The sequence below is a fragment of the Balaenoptera physalus genome, assembly GCF_965194825.1.
Source record: "Balaenoptera physalus genome assembly, chromosome: 10".
Taxonomy (NCBI): Eukaryota; Metazoa; Chordata; class Mammalia; order Artiodactyla; family Balaenopteridae; genus Balaenoptera; species Balaenoptera physalus.
The window spans coordinates 67,705,042-67,722,707 of NC_138889.1; the positions used below are offsets into that span (position 1 = coordinate 67,705,042).

Below are 17,666 nucleotides of genomic sequence, written 5' to 3' on the forward strand. Positions count from 1 at the left end.
TATGAATGGGCAGCTCCTGGAGAGGTCACAGGGTCCCCCCTTCTGGCCTGTGAGTTTAGTACCACTGGCCTCAGGAGTCCCTGTTTGTCGCTGGCTTGCTTTTTAATTACTTTGGCCCCAAGTTCTAAGGCAATTCTGTGTAAAACAGGAAGGGGCCGTCCTGAAAGGTGTTATTTATGAAAAGAACTTGCTGCGTGCCTTCACCAGAGGCAGTAGAGTCTGCAGCTGAACCACAATAAATGGGGATAATTTTGCAAGGCAAAAAAATAAATAAAATAAAATAACATGTAAAAATGTAATAGAGAAACTAGCCAAAATTGCTGAAGTTATTATGTTGATAATAGGATTAAAATTAATTCTAATTTATTCAATAAAAAATTAAGAAATTTACTTTTGTCAGCACTTGGTTTGTCTAACTTCCAGAGACAGTTTATATTCAGTGGGAAAAAATTACCTACAAACCAGATGAGTGTGTTTCTAATTAGTACTAATGAGGTTTTACTTAATGATTACTGATTTACACAGATTTTTATATGGTGATATCAAAGTTAAATAGGAACTAGATATCAATATATAAGGTTAGAAAGAATGATTAATATATGAATAAGGGTCCTGTTTATAACTGCAATGTAGAATGGTGTTTTGTCAGTTTACATAACACCTACGATTTGATTACAATTGTAATTATGTAAAAGCACCTACAGAGCTTACCTCTTTGCTGGCATTTAAAACTAAAACAAAATTAGAATTACAACTTTTCAGGATTTGTGGATCACAGACGTCATATAGCCCAACCTTTCAGTGAAGCATTTTTCTTAAACTCCCTGAAAAGTGTCATGCAACCTGTTCCTTGCACTCTACTTACACTACCTGAGAGTACGCTCCTCACATAAGGAAACCCGTTCTCATCACTGGGCAGCTCTATTTAGCTGAAAACTCTTACACTGAGGAGAAATTTGTTTCCATATGCACTATACCCACTGATTCTATTTCAGCCTCTAACCCTTTTTTCTATGACAGCTACTTAAATATTTATCTTTAGCTATCAAATAACATTAGGTTATTACCTGAGAAAATTTCCTTAGGGCCTCACAGAATAGTTTCCAAACTCTTGACATCCTAGATGTCCTTCTCTGAAGCCCATTATTTTGTTACAGTCCCTCTTAAAGTGCAGTACAGAGAAATAAACCTGTTATTTCAGAACTGGCTGAATACAGAGCATTACTTTCTCTCTCTGATATTTTATTCATATGGCATTGAGAACAGAATAATATGGTGGAGCTCATACTGAACTTGTATTCCACTAAAACCCTTCACTCTTTTGCAAATGCTTTTTGTATTTTAGTTATCAGCCAATCAGCATTAACACAGGCCTCATTTCGAAATATGAATAAATTAAAGCACTCATAACAAAAGTATAAATTAATGGATAATTTTATCTTCCTTTCTCATATATAGGATGAAGATTACAGAAAGATAAACTTAACATGCCAAAAGAGGGGAATTTTAAAACATTAATGAATTCATTTTATAAGTCTCCTGTACTTGCTATAAGGAAAAATTAATGTATTTAGATTTTTGAATGATGCTTTTCTTCTAGCCAATCTTTTCTATTGGTAATGCAACAGATCCGAAAATAGTAATTAGTTGAAATGTTACAGGACTCAAAAAAATATGATAAACCTCTGACCTCAATAACCGGCAATTTAAAGATGAATACTGGAGACCTTCAAGATGGCGGAGGAGAAAGATGTGGAGATCACGTTCCTCCCAACAACTCCTACAGAACAAATACTAAATGCTGGCAGAAGACCTCCGACTTCCCAAAAGTTATATATATTTTTTTCTTTTTCCTCTTTTTGTGAGTGTGTATGTGTATAAGTCCTTGTGAGATTTTGTCTGTAGAGCTTTGCTTTTACCATTTGGCCTAGGGTTCTGTCTCTCCGTTTTTTCTTTTTTCATTTTGCACAGTTTTTAGCACTTGCTATCATTGGTGGATTTGTTTTTTGGTTTGGTTGATCTCTTCTTTCTTTCGTTCTTTTTTTTTTCTTCTTTTTATTACTTTTTAATTTTTTAATACTTTTTAATTTTTTATTTTAGTAACTATTTTATTTTATTTCATTTTATTATTTTTCTTTCTTTCTTTCTTTTTTTCTCCCTTTCCTTCTGAGCTGTGTGGCTGACGGGGTCTTGGCGCTCTGGCTGGGGGTCAGGCCAGTGCCCCTGAGGAGGGAGAGCCGAGTTCAGGACACTGGTCCACCAGAGACCTCCCGGCTCCACGTAATATAAACAGTGAAAGCTCTCCCAGAGATCTCCATCTCAATGCTAAGACCCAGCTCCACTCAACAACCAGTAAGCTACAGTGCTGGACCCCCTATGCCAAACAACTAGCAAGACAGGAACACAACCCCACCCATTAGCAGAGAGGCTGCCTAGAATCATACTAAGGTCACAGACACCCCAAAACACACCAGCGGACGTGGTCCTGCCCACCAGAAAGACAAGATCCAGCCTCATCCACCAGAACACAGGCACCAGTCCCCTCAACCAGGAAGCCTACACAACCCACTGAACGAAACTTAGCCACTGGGGGCAGACACCAAAAACAACGGGAACTACGAACGTGCAGCCTGTGAAAAGGAGACCCCAAACACAGTAAGTTAAGCAAAGTGAGAAGACAGAGAAACACACAGCAGATGAAGGAGCAAGGTAAAAAGCCACCAGACCAAACAAATGAAGAGGAAATAGGCAGTCTACCTGAAAAAGAATTCAGAGTAATGATAGTAAAGATAATCCAAAATCTTGGAAATAGAATGGAGAAAATACAAGAAGCGTTTAACAAGGACCTAGAGGAACTAAAGAGCAAACAATGATGAACAACACAATAAATTAAATCAAAAATTCTCTAGAAGGAATCAATAGCAGAATAACTGAGGCAGAAGAATGGATAAGTGACCTGGAAGATAAAATAGTGGAAATGACTACCACAGAGCAGAATAAAGAAAAAAGAATGAAAAGAATTGAGAACAGCCGCAGAGACCTCTGGGACAACATTAAACACACCAACGTTCGAATTACAGGGGTCCCAGAAGAATCAAGTGCAGGAAGCATAGAGAGTCCCATACAGGATAAATCCAAGGAGAAACACGCCAAGACACATATTAATCAAACTATCAAAAGTTAAATACAAAGAAAAAAATATTAAAAGCAGCAAGGGAAAAAAAACAAATAATATACAAGGGAATCCCCATAAGGTTAACAGCTGATCTTTCAGGAGAAACTCTGCAGGCCAGAAGGAGTGGTAGGACATATTTAAAGTGATGAAAGGGAAAAAAATACAACCAAGATTATTCTACCAAGCAAGGATCTCATTCAGATTCGACGAAGAAATTCAAACCTTTACAGACAAGCAAAAGCTAAGACAATTCAGCACCACCAAACCAGCTTTACAGCAAATGCTAAAGGAACTTCTCCAGGCAGGACACACAAGAGAAGGAAAAGACCTACAATAACAAACCCAAAACAATTAAGAAAATGGTCATAGGAACATATATATCGATAATTACCTTAAATGTAAATGGATTAAATGCTCCAACCAAAAGACACAGACTGGCTGAATGGATACAAAAACAAGACCCATATATATGCTGTCTACAAGAGACCCATTTCAGACCTAGGGACACATACAGACTGAAAGTGAGGGGATGGAAAACGATATTCCATGCAAATGGAAATCAAAAGAAAGTTGGAATAGCAATTCTCATATCAGACAAAATAGACTTTAAAATAAAGACTATAACAAGAGGCAGAGAAGGACACTACATAATGATCAAGGGATCAATCCAAGAAGAAGATGTAACAATTGTAAATATTTATGCACCCAACATAGGAGCACCTCAATACATAAGGCAAATGCTAACAGCCATAAAAGGGGAAATTGACAGTAACACAATCATAGTAAGGGACTTTAACACCCCACTTTCACCAGTGGACAGATCACCCAAAATGAAAATAAATAAGGAAACACAAGCTTTAAATGATACATTAGGGGCTTCCCTGGTGGCGCAGTGGTTGAGAATCTGCCTGCCAATGCAGGGGACATGGGTTCGAGCCCTGGTCTGGGAAGATCCCACATGCCGCGGAGCAACTAGGCCCGTGAGCCACAATTGCTGAGCCTGCGCGTCTGGAGCCTGTGCTCCACAACAAGAGAGGCTACGACAGTGAGAGGCCTGCGCACCGCGATGAAGAGTGGCCCCCGCTTGCCGCAACTAGAGAAAGCCCTTGCACAGAAACGAAGACCCAACACAGCCATAAATTAAAAAAAAAAAAAAAAAAAAATGATACATTAAACAAGATGGACTTAACTGATATTTATAGGCCATTCCATCCAAAAACAACAGAATACACTTTCTTCTCAAGTGCTCACGGAACATTCTCCAGGATAGATCATATCTTGGGTCACAAATCAAGCCTTGGTAAATTTAAGAAAACTGAAATCGTATCACGTATCATTTCTGACAACAACGCTATGAGACTAGATATCAATTACAGGAAAAAAACTGTAAAAAATACAAACACATGGAGGCTAAATGGCACACTACTAAATAACCAAGAGATCACTGAAGAAATCAAAGAGGAAATCAAAAAATATCTAGAAACAAATGACAATGAAAACACGATGACCCAAAACCTATGAGATGAAGCAAAAGCAGTTCTAAGAGGGGAGTTTATAGCAATACAATCCTACCTCAAGAAACAAGAAAAATTTCAAATAAACAACCTAACCTTAAAGAAAAAACAACCTAACCTAAAGCAATTAGAGAAAGAAGAACAAACAAAACCCAGAGTTAGCAGAAGGAAAGAAATCATACAGATCAGATCAGAAATAAATGAAAAAGAAACGAAGAAAACAAGAGCAAAGATCAATATAACTAAAAGCTGGTTCCTTGAGAACATAAACAAAATTGATAAACCACTAGCCAGACTCATCAAGAAAAAAAGAAGACTCAAATCAACAGAACTAGAAATGAAAAAGGAGAAGTAACACCTGACACTGAAGAAATACAGAGGATCATGAGAGATTACTATAAGCAATTATATGCCAATACAATGGACAACCTGGAAGAAATGGACAAATTCTTAGAAATGCACAACCTTCCGAGGCTCAACCAGGAAGAAATAGAAAATATAAACAGACCAATCACAAGCACTGAAATTGAGACTGTGATTAAAAATTTTCCAACAAACAAAAGCCCAGGACCACATGGCTTCACAGGCGAATTCTATCAAACATTTAGAGAAGAGCTAACACCTATCCTTCTCAAACTCTTCCACAATATAGCAGAGGGAGGAACACTCCCAAACTCATTCTATAAGGCCACCGTCACCCTGATACCACAACCAGACAAAGATGTCACAAAGAAAGAAAACTACAGGCCAATATCACTGATGAACATAGATGCAAAAATCCTCAACAAGATACTAGCAAACAGAATCCAACAACACATTAAAAGGATCATACACCATGATCAAGTGGGGTTTATCCCAGGAATGCAAGGATTCTTCAATATATGCAAATCAATCAATGTCATAAACCAAATTAACAAATTGAAGGAGAAAAACCATATGATCATCTCAATAGATGCAGAAAAAGCTTTTGACAAAATTCAACACCCATTTATGATAAAAACCCACCAGAAAGTAGGCACAGAGGGAACTTACCTCAACATAATAAAGGCCATATATGACAAACCCACAGCCAACATCGTTCTCAATGGTGAAAAACTGAAACCATTTCCTCTAAGATCAGGAACAACACAAGGTTGTCCACTCTCACCACTAGTATTCAACATAGTTTTGGAAGTTTTAGCCACAGCAATCAGAGAAGAAAAAGAAATAAAAGGAATCCGAATCGGAAAAGAAAAAGTAAAGCTCTCACTGTTTGCAGATGACATGATACTATACATAGAGAGTCCCAAAGATGCCACCTGAAAACTACTAGAGCTAATCAATGAATCTGGTAAAGTAGCAGGATACAAAATTAATGCACAGAAATCTCTTGCATTCCTATACACTAGTGATGAAGAATCTGAAAGAGAAATTAAGGAAACACTCCCATTTACCATTGCAACAAAAAGAATAAAATACCTAGGAATAAACCTACCTAAGGAGACAAAAGACCTGTATGCAGAAAACTATAAGACACTGATGAAAGAAATTAAAGACGATACAAACAGATGGAGAGATATACCATGTTCTTGGATTGGAAGAAGCAACATTGTGAAAAGGACTACACTACCCAAAGCAATCTACAGATTCAATGCAATCCTATTCTAACGACCAATGGCATTTTTCACAGAACTAGAACAAAAAGTTTCACAATTTGTATACAAACACAAAAGACCCCAAATAGCCAAAGCAATCTTGAGAAAGAAAAACGGAGCTGGAGGAATCAGACTCCCTGACTTCAGACTACACTACAAAAGCTACAGTAATCAAGATAGTATGGTGCTGGCACAAAACCAGAAATATAGATCAACGGAACAGGATAGAAAGCCCAGAGATAAACCCACACATATATGGTCACCTTATCTTTGATAAAGGAGGCAAGATATACAATGCAGAAAAGACATTCTCTTCAATAAGTGGTGCTGGGAAAACTGGACAGCTACTGTAAAAGGATGAAATTAGAACACTCCCTAACACCATAAACAAAAATAAACTCAAAATGGATTAAAGACCTACATGTAAGGCCAGACACTATCAAACTCTTAGAGGAAATTATAGGCAGAACACTCTATGGCATAAATCACAGCAAGATCCTTTTTGACCCAGCTCCTAGAGAAATGGAAATAAAAACAAAAATAAACAAATGGAACCTAATGAAAGTTAAAAGCTTTTGCCCAGCAAAGGAAACCATAAACAAGACGAAAAGACAACCCTCAGAATGGGAGAAAATATTTGCAAATGAAGCAACTGACAAAGGATTAATCTCCAAAATTTACAAGCAGCTCATGCAGTTCAATATCAAAAAAACAAACAACCCAATCCAAAAATGGGCAGAAGACCTAAACAGACACGTCTCCAAAGAAGATATACAGATTGCCAACAAACACATGAAAGAATGCTCAACATCATTAATCACTAGAGAAATGCATATCAAAACTACAATGCTATATCATCTCATACCGGTCAGAATGGCCATCATCAAAAAATCTACAAACAATAAATACTGGAGAGGGTGTGGAGAAAAGAGAACCCTCATACACTGTTGGTGGGAATGTAAATTGACACAGCCACTATGGAGAACAGTATGGAAGGTCCTTAAAAAACTAAAAATAGAACTACCATACAACCCAGCAATGCCACTACTGGGCATATACCCTGAGAAAACTATAATTCAAAAAGAGTCATGTACCACAATGTTCATTGCAGCTCTATTTCCAATAGCCAGCACATGGAAGCAACTTAAGTGTCCATCGACAGATGAATGGATAAAGAAGATGTGACACATATATACAATGGAATATTACTCAGCCACAGAAAGAAATGAAATTGAGTTATTTGTAGTGAGGTGGATGGACCTAGAGTCTGTCATACAGAGTGAAGTAAGTTAGAAAGAGAAAAACAAATACCATATGCTAACACATATATATGAAATCCAAAAAAAAAAAAAAAGGTCATGAAGAACCTAGGGGCAAGACGGGAATAAAGATGCAGACCTATTAGAGAATGGACTTGAGGACTCGGGGAGGGGGAAGGGTAAGCTGGGACAAAGTGAGAGAGTGGTAGTGTTTATATGGACATATGTACAGTACCAAATGTAAAATAGATAGCTAGTGGCAAGCAGTCGCATAACACAGGGAGATCAGCTCGGTGCTTTGGGACCAGCTAGAAGGGTGGGATAGGGAGGGTGGGAGGGAGGGAGACCCAAGAGGCAAGCAGTATGGGGATATATGTATATGTATAACTGATTCACTTTGTTATAAAGCAGAAACTAACACACCATTGTAAAGCAATTATACTCCAATAAGAATGTTAAAAAAAAAAAAAAGATAGTATGGTACTGGCACAAAACCAGAAATATAGATCAATGGAACAGGATAGAAAGCCTAGAGTTGAACCCACACACCTATCGTCATCTTATTTTTTATAAAGGAGGCAAGAATATACAATGGAGAAAAGACGGCCTCTTCAATAAGTGGTGCTGGGAAAACTGGACAGCTACATGTAAAAGAATGAAATTAGAACACTCCCTAACACCATACACAAAAATAAACTCAAAATGGATTAAAGACCTAAATGTTAGGCCAGACGCTATAAAACTCTTAGAGGAAAACATAGGCAGAACACTCTATGACATAAATCACAGCAAGATCCTTTTTGACCCACCTCCTAGAGAAATGGAAATAAAAACACAAATAAACAAATGGGACCTAATGAAACTTAAAAGCTTTTGCCCAGCAAAGGAAACCATAAACAAGACGAAAAGACAACCCTCAGGATGGGAGAAAATATTTGCAAATGAAGCAACTGACAAAGGATTAATCTCCAAAATTTACAAGCAGCTCAATTTCAAAAAAACAAGCAACCCAATCCAAAACTGGGCAGAAAACCTAAATAGACATTTCTCCAAAGAAAATATACAGATTGGCAAGAAACACATGAAAGAATGCTCAACGTCACTAATCATTAGAGAAATGCAAATCAAAACTACAATGAGGTATGACCTCACACCAGTCAGAATGGGCATCGTCGAAAAATCTACAAACAGTATACTGTGGAGAGGGTGTGGAGAAAAGGGAACCCTCTTGCACTGTTGGTGGGAATGTAAATTGATACAGCCACTATGGAGAACAGTATGGAGGTTCCTTACAAAACTAAAAACAGAACTACCATATGACCCAGCAATCCCACTCCTGGGCATATACCCTGAGAAAACCATAATTCAAGAAGAGTCATGTACCACAGTGTTCATTGCCGCTCTATTTACAATAGCCAGGACATGGAAGCAACCTAAGTGTCCAATGACAGATGAATAGATAAAGAAGATGTGGCACATATATACAATGGAGTATTACTCAGCCATAAAAAGAAACGAAATGGAGTTATTTGTAGTGAGGTGGATAGAGTTAGAGTCTGTCATACAGAGTGAACTAAGTCAGAAAGAGAAAAACAAACGCTGTATGCTAACACATATATATGGAATCTAAAAAATAAATAAATAAATAATGGTTCTGAAGAACCTAGGGCCAGGACAGAAATAAAGATGCAGACGTAGAGAATGGACCTGAGGACTTGGGGAGGGGGAAGGGTAAGCTGGGACAAAGTGAGAGAATGGCATGGGCATATATACACTACCAAATGTAAAACAGACAGCTAGTTGGAAGCAGCCGCATAGCACAGGGAGATCAGCTCGGTGCTTTTTGACCACCTAGAGGGGTGGGATAGGGAGGGTGGGAGGGAGACGCAAGAGGGAGGAGATATGGGGATATATGTATATGTATAGCTGATTCACTTTGCTATAAAGCAGAAACTAACACACCATTGTAATGCAATTATACTCCAATAAAGATGTTAAAAAATAAAATAAAATAAAAATAAAGATGAATACTTACAAGCTCATGAACATCAGTTTTAAAGACAGAATGTACTCCAATAATGAAAGGCGTTGGGGAACTCAGAACTTCCAGTAGCTGAGCCGGGAGAATAGGAATATAAGGATAACTGGAAATAATAAAAATATACATGAGATATATTTGTTCTTCGGTAATATAACATACCTTTCTTTCATTTTTATGCTGTGTGAATTTTAGATTACCTATGTTTAGAAATTATCAATAATATTCTCAGGGTTGTTAATATTAAATTCTTGGGGGAAAAAAGATTAAAAAAAAAATCTTCATGTGAAAGATATGATCCAATACAACAAGATATAAAGTAAACAAGGGCAGCTTCCTTATCCCTTACCCTTAGGCAAGCAGTCTCTTTAGGTTGTTCAAACTTGCTTGAAATAATTTTTCCTTACATAGCAATCTGGCATCAGGTGGTAATACTGACTCCCTGATCGGTCTGCTCCCTCAATATTGGTGATGGTTTATTTGTCTATATAAAACAATCATTCAAATTCCATTTTCTATACTTGATTTTTGTATTCAATAAGAATGGCAAGGGGCTTCCCTGGTGGTGCAGTGGTTGAGAGTCTGCCTGCCAGTGCAGGGGACGCGGGTTCAAGCCCTGGTCGGGGAAGATCCCACATGCCGCGGAGCAACTAGGCCCGTGAGCCACAACTACTGAGCCTGCGTGTCTGGAGCCTGTGCTCCGCAACAAGAGAGGCCGCGATAGTGAGAGGCCCGCGCACCGCGATGAAGAGTGGCCCCCACTTGCCGCAACTAGAGAAAGCCCTCGCACAGAAACGAAGACCCAACACAGCCAGAAATAAATATATAAATAAATAAAATTAAAAAAAAAAAAAGAATGGCAAGGTACAAAAACAAAGGTTTAGAATGCTCTCTTATCCAGGAGTTAAGAAAAGCACATAGGTTAAAAAATTTTTTTCATAAAATCTGTAGACTGTCTAAATTTTTCTAGTTTGTATAAACTTACGTTTCCTATTGTGATTATCAAATTGATAAAAAAGAGTATTAGAATAAAATATTCTACTTACAGCACTCTCAGTCATCACTTGTTTAGATTGTTTTATTTTTTACTTTTTATTATGAAAGATTAACTTCCCTCTCACCCCCAAAATAGAGAGGGAAAAGGAAAATAAAGCCCCATGTATCTAATTCAGTTTTGACAATCACCAATGCATGGCCACATACATATTTCTACCCATTTTTGTTCTCTTCCCTACCACATTATTTGAAGCAAATCTCAGACATATCATTTATACATACTTCAGTATATATCTAAAAAAGATAAGGGCTCTTTAAAAAATAAAACCATAATACACTATAACCCCTCAAATTAATAATAATTCCTTAATAGTAAATAATCAGACAGTACTATCTTAAGACTTTTATCTCCTACTATATTCAAAGGGAATTAAATGTTGCTGACAATACTATTCAAATTAATTATTTTTTCATGAAATAAATCACCACTCAATAATAGACAACTTGGAAAAGTTCCGAATTCCAGGCTAATTCCTATCAGAATCATGACTCCTACAACAATGTAACTTTGTAACATATGCCCTTGTCGTTCAAAACTGTCGTGCTGTGATGTTTTGACTGATCGTCGATAAGTAATGCATGATTTGGGAATAAGTAAAGATACCAAATAAAAACTCTCACCTATATTTAAGAGGAAACATTAATGATTCCAGGGCTCTACAAGCATCACTAAGTCTCTGGAAACTTGCAGAATGGAAGAGAACCTTATTTTCTGTGAGGACTGCACAGAAGAGGCTGAGGACATTCTGAATTCCTGAAAACACACAGAACAAATGCTTACCAAATGCATTTAATTTTACATGTGCTGCCAACCAAGACTTAGAATGACATGGAATGAAAAAGCCAATATTTTAAAAATCTCTGAAGAAAAATATTTGGTTAAACTATAAATTCCATAGAGCCTAAGGGTATTTCTTTCCCAAACTTTCAGTTTTGTTTGTCTAATCAGTGTAACACTCATTGAATATATTAGTTGTTTGGAAATACACTATTACCTTCTTTTCAACTTAATCTCCAAGGTCTGTACTTAAATTTCTGTTTTAGATGCTTGGCATTGTTCTAATTACATTTTTCCCTTTTAAAGTCCATTTGTCTGATGTTAACATAACCATACCAGTTTTGTTATTGAAATTTTCCTGGTATATCTTTTTTCCACCTTTTTACATCAACCTTTCTCTACTTCCTGGAAATAGCACATTGTTCACAACTTAAAAAATTCCCACTAAAATCAACAAGAAATAAGCAACGTAAGAGAATAATATGAATTTACAATTTACAAAAGAGGAAATCAAAATGATAAACATGAAAAGAAGCTCCAAAACTTCTAATAATCAGAAAAATTCAACCTAATAAATTCATGAGGTATGACATTAAACCTACTACAGTAGCCAAAATCAAAGCCTGACAATTCTAAGTTTTTATGAGGATGGCAGGGAAAGGAACTATCATACACACTGCTGTGAGGAATATAAAGAGACTTAAGATGCATATACCCTACCATCTAGTTATTACAGTAGTTTTAGTAATTCCATTATCAGTTATTTATCCAGAAACTCTCTCACATGTACCCAAGAAGATAAGGTACAAAAAGGTACGCTGTAGAAGTATTTAACAATGAAAAAAGTGGGCACATCCTAAATGTAAGAATGAAGAATAAATTATAGTAAAATCATACTATAAATTAAACTTCCTCTGATTGAAGATGGCAAATGTTGACTGAAACAAAAAAACTGAAGTTTTATTATTCAAAATTTATAAAATGAAAAGCAATTATACTCCAATAAAGATGTTAAAAAAACACAAAATTTATAAAATGAAATAATTATTAAAGAAATTTAAATACAATTTTCAAGTGATATGGCTTTTGGGGGTAGGTCTGTAACATTTATACTTGTGAATTTAAGATAGATTAAAACATCACTAAGACTTCTGGGATACCTTTACAGCAGTGAAAATAAGAGAGCTAGTGCTACATATATCAACATGAATAACTCTCCCAAATATAATATCGAGTGAGGAAAGTAAGGTATAAAGTGATGCTATAGAATGACAGCATTTATATATTGTTTAAAACCATACAAAATGCTACTATATATTGTTCAGCTATATACAAACATACAGTCAAAATATAAAGATATATCTGGGACTAAAAAATACCAAATTCGGGATAGTATATATCTCTGGGATGAGAAGGCATACGCAGGAAGTTTCAACTATATCTACGATGCTACATTTGTTAAACTGGATCATAGATACGTTAAACAGTTTTTTTTTGGGGGTGGGGAATAATTTAAAGCTTACAGAAAAGTTGCAAGAATAGTGCACAGAGCATCCATCTACCCTTCACAATGATTCACCTAATGTTAAAATTTTGCTCCATTTGCTTTAACATTTGTACTTATGTGCTAGCATGCCCTGACTTTTTCTACAAACACACACACATTTTTCTGAGCCATGTGAATGTACACATCACGACATTTACCCCTAAATACTTGTGTGTTTTTTGTAAGAATAAAGATAATGTCTTCCTTAACCACAGTATGGTTATCATCCTCAGTAAATTAAACATGTTGCAATACTTGAAGTCTAATCTTACATTTGTATTCCAATTTTGTCCACTGACTCAATGTTATTCTTTGGAGCTTTCCCCCTACCATCAGGATTCATTCTAAGCTCAATATTCCATTTAGCTGTCATGTTTCTTTATTCTCATTCAATATGGAGCATTTCCACAACCTTAAATTTTTCTTTTACTGAGATAAAATTCACATAACATAAAATTAACCATTTCAAAGAGAACAATTTATTCATTTGCTTACTAAACTATCTTGCATCCCAGGAGTAAATCCTACTCAATCATGGTCTATGATCCTTTATCATGTTGTTGAATTTGGTTTGCCAAAATTTTGTTGAGGATTTTTTCATCTAAGTTCATCAGGGATGTTGGTTTCTAGTTTCCTTTTCTTGTAGTGTCCAAGTCTGGCTTTGGTATCAGGGTAATAATGCTGGCCCTTTAAAATGAGTTTGGAAGTGTTCCCACTTCCATTTTTTGGAAGAGTTTGTAATGGACAGGTATTAATTCTTCTTTAAATTTTTGGTTGGATTCACCAGTGAAGCCATGTGGTCCTGGACTTTTCTTTTGGGAATGTTTTTGATTACTGATTCAATCTCCTTAGTAATTGTTCTGTTCAGATTTTCTATTTATTATTTCGTTTTGGTAGGTTGTATGTTTCTAGGAATCTATTCATTCTTCTAGGTTACCTAACTGTTGGTATTTTCACAGTACTCACTTATGATCCCTAGTGTTTCTGTGGTATCAGTTGTAATGTCCCCTCTTTCATACCTGATTTTACTTATTTGAGCATTTTCTCTTTTTTTTCTAAGTCTAGCTAAAGGTTTGTCAACTCTACTTATCTTTCTTAAGAAACAGCTGTTAGTTTCATTGATCTTTTCTACTGTCTTTTTATTCTCTATTTCATTTATTTTTTGCTCTGATCTTTGTTATTTCCTTCCTTCTACTAACGTCAGGCTTCATTTGTTCTTTTTCTAATTCCTTGGAATGTAAGGTTAGGTTATTTGAGATCTTTCTTTTTTCTTAATGTAGATATTTATCACCGTAAACTTCCCTGTTAGATCTGCATTTGCTGCATCCCATAAGTCTTGGTGTTTGCTTTTCCATTTTCGTTTGTCTCATGATATTTTTGACTTTTTCACTGACCCACTGGCTGTTCAGGAGCATGTTGTTTCATCTCTATACATTTGTGAATTTACAAGTTTTCTTCTTGATACTGATTTCTAGTTTCACACCATCCTGTTTGAAAAACACACTTGATATGATTTTAATCTCCATAAATTTATTAAGACTTGTTTTGTAGCCTAATATACAATTCATCCTGGAGAATGTTCAACGTGTGCTTGAGAAGAATGTGTATATTTTGTTGCTGTTGGATGGAAGGTTTTGTATATGTCTGTTAGGTCCATCTGCTATAACATGTTGTTTAATCCTTACTATTTGCCTTATTGATTTTCTGTTTGGATGATTTATCCATTGTTGAATGTGGGGTACTGAAGTCTTCTACTATTATTGTATTGCTGTCAACTTTTCCCTTCAGATCTGTTAATATTTGCTTTATATATTTAAGTACTCTGATGTTGGGTGCATAAATATTTACAGTTGTTATAACCTCTTGATGAACTGACTATTTTATCATTATATAATGACTTTGTCTCATTATAGTTTTTGGCTTAAAGTCTATTCTGTCTGACATCAATGTAGCTACCTGTGCTTTCCTTTGGCTTTTATTTGCATGAGATATATTTTTATATAGCTTCACCTTCAGTGTATATGTATCATGAAAGCTGAAGTGAGTCTTTTTTCTTTTAGGCTCTGGTGAGTACAGCAGTCAGCACCTAGCTCTGTGTTAATTAGAAGCTGTACCCTGTAAACTATGCAGTCAAACACCTTTTAGGGAAACACTGGGAGAAGGGTGTTTTTGCCTGCTCCCTCTGCACTGAGCCTGGAGGGATAACCACAGTAAGTGCTCACACACCCATTAAGAACTGCTTCTTTGTGTTCTATAGTCCTATGGGACTTGTGAACACAAACTCTGTTGGCTTTCAGAGCTAGGAGTTTGAGGGAACCATTCCTCAGGTAGGAGCCTTAAAAGTTGATGTTCAAGATGTGTGGCCCCAACCCTTTGCTCTTCAGGGAGAAGCTGGGCGTTGGGGGTTCCCTCGCCAATATTTGGTGCTGTGCAAGGAGTGGGGTTTATGGCAGGATTGTATCTCCATCATTCCTACCCATTTCAATGTGGGTATTTTCTTAGGAGCCCAAGGTACAGGAGTAACTTAACTAGTTTCTGGATTTCTCTCACAGGGAATTGCTCCATGTGTCACTCTCTGCAAAAGAGTGAAATTCAGGAGCCTCCTATGTTGCCATCTTGGTCCTGAGTCTCATCTAGCCCTCCTATGACTCTCTCATTACCAGGATTTTCCTGTTAAATTTCTAGCAGGTCTGCCACTAGCCCCAAATAGGATTATAACTTAGACAAGCAGAGTTAGAGTTTCTTCCCTTTCATTTCCTTCTGGATTCAATATTATTTTTCCTGACAATGATGTTGTGGGCTTAAGCTTTCCCCGCTTTTGGCAGCAAAGTTGCTGGTTTTATGGCCAGCCCTGCCCTGGCTAAACTATCATTTTCACTGATAGTACTGACATGTGGGAAAGATGGGAGCCACCCCAGGTAAGAATGCTGCAGGTTCCTACTATTCTCATCCAAAGGTCTAGCATGAATAAATGCTTCTGAGTTTGTTGTTTGCTTCTGGTCAACTTCCAGAGCACTGAAATAGTTGTACAATAACTGTACAACAATTTCTGTCTAGTTTCACACTGATTCTTTAGGGAGAGGATTAACTCTTCATACTGCCATAACCAGAATCATTATCCTTGGTGATGTCAATTTTGTTCACCTAAACTTTTGTTTATTGCTATCTAACTCCTCTAATGTATACTTCGTATTTTTCCTTGTAACTAATAAGCAATCTGTGTTCAGACACTTTAGACCATGCAAATATCTTGTTCCTCACCAAAGTTTCTGCCTACATTTAGCATCTATTGATAATTACTATCTGAATCAGTCTTTACTATGACGATCATAAAATGCTTTTCCAAATCCAGCACTTCCTCCACCTTCACCAGTCAGCACTCAACATTCTGCAATTAGCAGAACCCTCATTTATTCCTCCACTAACCTGCTTATTTATATATCCATTATCAGTATGGACTAATGGATTTCTATTTTTTTTTTTTGGATTTCTATTTTTTTATTCCAACATTCTATAAGTCATTACTGCCCTTAATTATTTTTGTGCCAATTAAGTCCTAGATTTAGACACTGGGCACCCCTTTAAACCTAGTTCCTGTGTCCCTGTGACATGAACTCATTTTTTTTTTTTTCTTACTTTCTGGCTTGACAAAATAATCTAGGCTCATATTTTACCTACCCTGTCCCTGCTCTGAAGTCAGCCACTTCTCCAAGGAGGCTGGTTCCTTTTTGTGAGGAATGGCATTAAAGATCAAGGATTCTGGGGTTTAGGGTAAATGTTAGATCATTTCTACTAGGGTGTCTTTGTTTCTGGGCTACTTCTGCAGATACAGCAGATATATGCACATACATGAACACACATACATGCATAAAGACAGACACACACACATATATATGTATACACACATATACATATGTTTGAGACATCCTGAGTCCACATCATTACTTTCAATTCCAATCTATTCTCACAGGGTCTCCCCACTGACTCCAATACATATTTGTATGTCCCTTCTTCCAGTGAGAACCCTGGATTCTAACAACAAAAACACATTTATTCATTTGCTCAATCTTATATTATACAGAAACTGCATGATTTTTTCAGCCATTCTAACTCAAAAAAATCACACCAACTAAAAAGGAGTTAACAATTTATTTGCAATTCTCTCCAAAACTGAGGTTATATAGTCAAATACTGTGTTTATAACTTACTTTGATTAGTTTTTCCTCTTCAGTATGGTTATGTTATTCATTTGAAAGAGAGTGGAGTTTGTTTCTGTATGCTTTCAGTTTTAATTTTTTTAAATTTCTTCCCATCATGATTGATCTAATATTATTTTCTGAAGACGTGAGACCTAAATAAGTTTTGAGAAGTCAAAACTACATAAGAAGACCTACTCAGAGAAGTGTCACTCCTTCCCTGAATTAATAGTATTGTGCCAATATCGATTCCCTGGTTGTTATAATGTACTATGACTATGATTACATAAGACATTATTGTTGGGGGAAGGTAGGTGATGTATTCTTGAGAATTCTCCGTACCATTTTAGCAACTTCTCGTGAGTCAAAGTATTTAAAAATAAAAATTTATATTAAAAAAGTCTGCAGTTGTATTAATTTCCAATGGCTATTATAATAAATTACCACAAACTTAATGGCTTAAAACAACA

At 36.3% G+C, this 17,666-nt stretch overlaps 1 protein-coding gene across 1 annotated transcript in view; it reads right to left on the reverse strand.

Moving 5' to 3' along the window:
• Nucleotides 1-17,666, reverse strand: part of SBF2 (SET binding factor 2) — a 456,507-nt gene that overhangs the window by 200,628 nt on the left and 238,213 nt on the right. The window contains exons 7-8 of the mRNA XM_082476788.1: nt 11,298-11,430; nt 9,618-9,726 (exon numbers count right to left, since the gene is read on the reverse strand). Coding sequence (XP_082332914.1) covers nt 9,618-9,726; nt 11,298-11,430 — 242 coding nt within the window. The remainder of the gene's footprint in view (nt 1-9,617; nt 9,727-11,297; nt 11,431-17,666) is intronic.